This window comes from Mercenaria mercenaria, chromosome 11 (genome assembly GCF_021730395.1).
Source record: "Mercenaria mercenaria strain notata chromosome 11, MADL_Memer_1, whole genome shotgun sequence".
In the NCBI taxonomy this organism is placed as follows: domain Eukaryota; kingdom Metazoa; phylum Mollusca; class Bivalvia; order Venerida; family Veneridae; genus Mercenaria; species Mercenaria mercenaria.
This window is the reverse complement of record NC_069371.1, coordinates 12411931-12419332: the sequence shown is the minus strand read 5'-3', so window position 1 is coordinate 12419332 and position 7402 is coordinate 12411931. Positions and strand designations below refer to the sequence as shown.

The following is a 7402-nucleotide window of genomic DNA, read 5'->3' as shown; positions in this document are numbered from 1 at the left end:
AAGCGTTCTCAAGTTATCATCCGGAAACGGATTAACTGTCTTGTGTTATTGTGACCTTGACCTTTAACGTACTAACCTCAAACTCGAACTTGATATGTATTTTATCATGTTACACCCGTGTACAAAAATTTATCATCCTAGACCCAAGCCTTCTCAAGTTATCATCTGGAAACTGTTTAACCATTCCGAGTCACTGTGACTTTGACCAACTGACCTCAAAAGAACAAAGAAAAATATCAAACAGGGAATGCCACGCACCAAAAGCGCAGCCTCCTCAAAACGACCCCCCCCCCCCCCCCCCCAGCACGCAAACGCGTGCACCACACACACACACACACACACACACACTCAAAGCTTACACATCAGGACAAAACGAACAACACACACACACACACACACTCAAAGCCAACACATAAGGACAAGACAAACAATAAGCATAAAACACACGCGCGCACACAAAGTCAACACACAAGGACAAAACGACCAAACAAAGGAACACAGTGGGGCACCGCCTTGAACGGTCAGTGCAAAAAACACCACTGGGGAGCTTAAACCGGTTTATGGTGCGCATCCAACCTCAATCTTACCCCCCCCATGTTCCAAAGACATGGGAACAGTGTAAATAAAAGTAATCCCCTCCAGTGAATCTCTAACACACGTAATGGAAACAAAAAGGCATGGCATGTAAAACATAAAAATGCTCGTGTATAAATATATAAAAAGCAAACCTTAAGAACCAAAAACGTATGTACTCAATGCCTTTTCAGAAGACAGAGCAACAAGAGAAACACCCTTAAGGGCCCGACGAAACAGGCCAGAAGACAAATATCAAAACAGTTCAGTCCTGGTAGAATTTAAAAACTGCTCATCATAGAGTCCTCCCCCTCTTCCGTCAGACGCAATCAAAGAGGGAAGCGTAGTGTCCAACTGTAAACGGGTTGAACACTTAGTCGAACTTGACCTTTATTGCATGATGTTACACCTGTATACCAACAAGAGGACCATGATGGTCCTGAATCGCTCACCTCTTCCCACATGATCCAGTTTTGAGTATGACGTCGTTTTTTCTATTATTAGTCCCCTACTGGTTGAAAACCAGTTTCGGAGACTATAGGAATGCGCTTTTCCGTCATTCCGTCCGCAATTTCCTGTCCGGTCCATAACTCTGTCATCCATGAAGGGATTTTAATATTACTTGGCACAAATGTTCCCCATGATGAGACGACGTGTCATGCGCAAAACCCGGACCCCTAGCTCAAAGGTCAAGGTCACAATTGGAGGTCAAAGGTCAACAGGGCTTTTTTCCTGTCCGGTCCATAACTCTCCCATCCATGAAGGGATTTTAATATTACTTGGCACAAATGTTCCCCATGATGAGACGACGTGTCATGCGCAAAACCCGGACCCCTAGCTCAAAGGTCAAGGTCACAGTTGGAGGTCTAAGGTCAACAGGGCTTTTTTCCTGTCCGGTCCATAACTCTCCCATCCATGAAGGGATTTTAATATTACTTGGCACAAATGTTCCCCATGATGAGACGACGTGTCGTGCGCAAAACCTAGACACCTAGCTTAAATGTCAAGGTCACAATTTGAGGTCAAACGTCAACAGGGCTTTTTTCCTGTCCGGTCCATAACTCTGCCGTCCATGAAGGGATTTTAATATTACTTGGCACAAATGTACCTCATAATAAGACGATGTGTCATGCACAACTTTCAGACCCCTAGCTCAAAGGTCAAGGTCACACTTAGCAGTCAAATGTTAACATAGCATGAACAGGGTCTTTTTGGTGTCCGGTCCATAACTCTGACATTCATTAAGGGATTTTAATATTGCTTGGCACAAATGTTCCCCATGATGAGACGACGTGTCGTGCGCAAATCCCGGACCCTTAGCTCAAAGGTCAAGGTCACAATGGAGGTCAAAGGTCAATAATTTTTTTTTCGGTCCGATCCAGAACTCTGTCATCCGTCAAGGGATTACAATATCACTTGGCATAATTATTCCCAATGATGAGATGACATGTCATGCGCAACACCCAGTACCCTAGCTTAAAGGTCAAGGTCACACTTTGAGATCAAAGGTCAGTAGGATTTTTTTCCTGTCCAGTCTAAAACTTTATCATGCATAAAGGATTTAGATATCAGTTGGCACAAATATTCCCCTGGATGAGACAACATGTTATGCGCAAAACCCAAGCCCAGGGTCTAATGTCAAGGTCACACTTAGAGACGAAAGGTCAGACACAAGAATGACTTTGTCTGGAGCATTTCTTCTTCATGCATGGAGGGATGTTGATGTAACTTGGCACAAATGTTCACCAACATAAGACGGATTGTCATGCGCAAAAACCAGGTCCCTAGGTCTAAGGTCAAGGTCATATTTAGAGGTCAAAGGTCAAATTCAAGAATGACTTTTTCCGGAGCATTTCTTCTTCATGCATTGAGGGATTTTGATGTAATTTGGACCAAATATTCACCACCATGAGGCAACCTTGTTTTTAGAATTATGTCCCTTTTTTTTTTTACTACAAATAGATTTTATTGTAACTTTTTTATTATTGGCCGTAGAGAAAAATCGAGACCACATTTCTGTGGTACAACATGCATGTTACATCCATTTTTAGGTGTATTTTGACCTATCTCTACCTGGTAAAGAGTTTCTTGTGGACTTATATTATATAGATTTTTTTTTTTTAAAGATTAATTTCCCTTTGTTGGTACTATAAATAACTTATACGATAACTTTTTTATAATCGGCAAAAACATTTCAATATGAAAACAACTGTGAGTTTTTATGCACATTTTAATCCAGGTGTGTTGTTATAACATATTTATATAATAGTACAATATTGTTTATACATCGTTGACAGATATCAGTTCATGATGTTATACTGCAGTAGAGAAAATTAGGTGCCTTCCAGTAGGGGACTTTGTACTGCATGGTAATACTTCATTCACTTGTTTGACATAGTGACCTAGTTTTTCAGCTCATGTGACCCAGTTTTGAACTTGACCTAGATATTATCAAGATAAAAATTCTGACCAATTTTCATGAAGATCCATTGAAAAATATGGTCTCTAGAAAGGTCACAAGGTTTTTCTATTATTTGACCTATTGACCTAGTTTTTTAAGGCACGTGACCCAGTTTCAAACTTGACCGAGATATCATCAAGCTGAACATTCTGACCAATTTTCATGAAGATCCATTCAAGGGTATGGCCTCAAGAGAGGTCACAAGGTTTTTCTATTTCAAGACCTACTGACCTAGTTTTTGATCGCAGTTGACCCAGTTTCAAACTTGACCTAGATATCATCAAGATAAATGTTCAGACCAACTTTCATACAGATCCCATGAAAAATATGGCCTCTAGAGAGGTCACAACGTTTTTTCATTATTAGACCTACTGACCTACTTTTTGACGGCACGTGACCCACTTTCGAACTTGACCTAGATATCATCAAGATGAACATTCTGACCAATCTTTATGGAGATCCATTCACAAGTATGGTCTCTAGAGAGGTCACAAGGTTTTTCTATTTTTAGACCTACTGACCTAGTTTTTGACCGCACATGACCCTGTTTCGAACTTGACCTAGATATCATCAAGATGAACATTCAGACCAACTTTCATGAAGATCCATTGAAAAATATGGCCTTTAGAGAGGTCACAAGGTTTTTCTATTATTTGACCTACTGACCTAGTTTTTGACGGCATGTGACCTACTTTCAAACTTGACCTAGATACCATCAAGATGAACATTCAGACCAACTTTCATACAGATCCCAAGGAAAATATGGCCTCTAGAGAGGTCACAAGGTTTTTCTATTATTTGACCTACTGACCTAGTTTATGACAGCATGTGACCCACTTTCGAACTTGATTGCGATATCATCAAGTTGAACATTCTGACCAATTTTCATGAAGATTTCATGAAATATATGGCCTCTAGAAAGGTCACAAGGTTTTTCTATTTTTAGACCTACTGACCTAGTTTTTGACCGCACGTGACCCAGTTTCGAACTTGACCTAGATATCATCAAGATGAACATTCAGACCAACTTTCATACAGATCCCATGAAAAATATGGCCTTTAGAGAGGTCACAAGGTTTATCTATTATTTGACCTACTGACCTAGTTTTTGAAGGCATGTGACCCACTTTCGAACTTGACCTAGATACCATCAAGGTGAACGTTCTGACCAACTTTCATGAAGTTCTTGTGAAATATATGGCCTCTAGAGAGGTCACAAGGTTTTTCTATTTTTAGACCTACTGACCTAGTTTTTGAAGGCACGTGACCCAGTTTCGAACTTGACCTAGATATCATCAAGATGAACATTCTGACCAATTTTGATGAAGATCCATTGAAAATTATGGCCTCTAGAGAGGTCACAAGGTTTTTCTATTTTTAGACCTACTGACCTAGTTTTTGATGGCACATGACCCAGTTTCGAACTTGACCTAGAATTTACCAAGATGAACATTCTGACCCATTTTCATAAAGATCCCATGAAAAATGTGACCTCTAGAGATGTCACAAGGAAAAGTTTACGCACGGACGGACGCACGTACGCAAGGACGACGGACACTGCGCGATCACAAAAGCTCACCTTGTCACTTCGTGACAGGTGAGCTAAAAATTATGATCCTAGGCCCAAGCGTTCTCAAGTTATCATCCGGAAACCGTTTAACTGTTTAAGGTCACTGTGGCCTTGACCTTTGACCTACTGACCTCAAAGTCGAACTTGACCTGTATTTTCTGATGTTACACCTGTGTACCAAAATTTATGATCCTAGGCCCAAGCGTTATCAAGTTATCATCCGGAAACCATTTAACTGTTCAGGGTCACTGTGACATTGACCTTTGACCTACTGACCCCAAAGTCTAACTTGGCCTGTATTTTCTGATGTTACACCTGTGTACCAAAAATTATTTAAATCTGTCAAGCCTTTCATGAGTTATCATCCCGAAACCATGAAAACCAACGGATCGACCGACGACCATGCTCACTCCTATATACCCCCACAAACTTCGTTTTGTAGGGGTATAATCATGATGATAAGCAAGTGTTCAAAGTCTAAAAGCCATATGTCAAATATTTTTGACAAAACATAGACTTGTAATAAACAGAATCAGTTTCCAAGTCCAGAAAGGGCCATAATTCAGCCAAAATAGTTGACAAGAGTTATGTACTCTTGCCTACAGATAGAAACTATTATACTGAACATGTGATAAAAGTTCCAAAGGCTTGAATGCAATATGTCAAACACCTTACACAAAATATGAACTGGTACCAAAAACTTAACCAAAATTTCTAAGTCAAAAGGGGCCATAATTGAGCCAAAATCCTTGATGGAGTTATGTACTCTTGCCTATTGAATTGCTGATGGTAAACTAGTGTTGAAAGTTTCAAAGCTTTTTCTCGTAAGACTTTGTCAAAATGTGGACTGGTACAAAAAACAACCAAGGTGTGACGTCGACGCCAATGCCAACATCATGGTGAGTAGGATAACTCTACTTATTTTTCAAATAGTCAAGCTAAAAATGTGAATAAATAACAGTTGAACCTGCCTTAGAAGCCATCCAGAATGAAAAATTGTTCTAAGTTGAATTTGTACTGTTGTACAAACTGCACTGTAAGCTGTCTGCTTAACACAGGTGTGATCGCACTTGCAAATAAAGATCTTACAATGGTGGCATTTACAGCCAGATTTCACTGTAAGTAACAGTAACTTCTTTTTCAACTAGTCTTACACTTTGAAGAATTTCAAAGAATGGCACATCTGAAGTAGTGGATCTGTGACGAAAAATCGTCATTTTCTGTTTCATTACATTTTCTCTGTATCTCATTTTTTGCATTCTCAAGTTGTTCTGAATAAGCAATGTTCTGTTATACTGTAAAAGCAGAGATTTTCGTGAGGGTTTAATTTTCGCTGTATTCGCAAGGCCATATATCTCACAAAAATTAATCCTCGCATAAATATTCATAATTCGAGCAGGATACCATTTTTACAATTTCAGGAATATTAAACCTTAGGAACATACCCAAAATTTCAAATTCGTGAAATTTTGACCTCAAGAAATTATGTGCGTTTACAGTAAGTACATGAAGGCAAAATTTGAATACAAGAATACATGATCACAAGGAGATTGCTGATTAATGGCTCTGTTACCTTAAAAGGTCTTATCTCCCAATACCAGTTTTTACAAGAATATTGTTGTTTTTTTTTTTAAAGATATCCACTTCAATAAGATATCAAAAATCCTAAATAAGTTATAATCCAGTTGATATGCTAATGACAATGAGATAAGCAAATAAGCTAATAAACTCACTGACAATTATTGGATATCTGTTATAACTGGTTCAGAAAATATGAGAAAACACTGGATCTGTATATTCATCAACATTTTACTGCATAATGCATACATTAAGCAGGTTTAAAAAATATTTTTAATATTTTACAGTGTACACAAGAGCATTATAAATTAATAAACATTAATAAACATTGTCTTAAAATCACAGTATCACTAATTTTTACTTTTTATTTTAAATAACTGTAAATCAATATTTAAAAAAGATTTATGCCAGAATTTTCTAAATTTAGAAAATGCTCTCATTAGTTTGTTATTATGGTACAACAAAAAAGCAATTTACAGGGTAAATCTTAGGAAGTTCTTAATATCAATATAAAAGCACTCTATTAGTCTAGAAAATATGGAGAAAACTTCAAGAAAAAAAAAATTAAAATATTTTCCTAAAATGTTTGTATCAATCGTCTGGCATAGATATATTATCAAATAAGTTCACAAATTCTGGATGATTTTGAAGTTTGTCTGCGATTTTTGTACAAGCTTCGATGTCATCCTTGGAGTCAATGGTGACCCAGTTATGAGGAAAGAGTTCCACTTCACATGTTGAATACTCTAGATTGTATGTCTCCTCAATGTCTTTGGCTGTCTTTTTCATTGTCTGAGGATCACAGTGAAACTGAAAGAGGTAAAAGGAAGTAAGACATACATAAAATGAGCCGTGCCAGGAGAAAAACCAACACAGTGGCTTTGTGACCAGCATGGATCCAGACTAGGGCTGTCATTGATAGAAACGATATCGATGTATCAACGATATTTTTTGGTCGATCGATTATCGATTCCCTTTTTCAAAAATCGATATTTTACAGAGAGAAAAAACAGCTGTCTAGATAAACACTCAGACCCTCTAAAACAACTTTTGCTGCCTGCAAAAATGTGCCGAAAGTAACGGAAGTTGTCAAAAAAGGTCATGTCTAAACTTGTACCGTAGCAGTCTTTTCCCGGTATGACTGATTAGCGAAATCTAGTAGATTTCGCGAAATCTAATCAAATTAGCGAAATCTAGACATAAAATTTAAACTAATAAAT

The 7402-nt window shown here is 38.1% G+C and overlaps 1 protein-coding gene across 2 annotated transcripts in view; it reads right to left on the bottom strand.

Moving 5' to 3' along the window:
- Positions 1 to 6393: 6393 nt before the first annotated feature.
- The window catches only part of LOC123531531 (probable transcriptional regulatory protein TTE1135), a 41387-nt gene continuing 40378 nt past the window's right edge, over positions 6394 to 7402 (bottom strand). For both annotated transcript variants that reach the window (XM_053518573.1, XM_053518574.1), the window contains exon 6: positions 6394 to 6992. In XM_053518573.1, the coding sequence (XP_053374548.1) occupies positions 6774 to 6992 (219 nt within the window). In that variant the 3' untranslated portion in view covers positions 6394 to 6773. The remainder of the gene's footprint in view (positions 6993 to 7402) is intronic.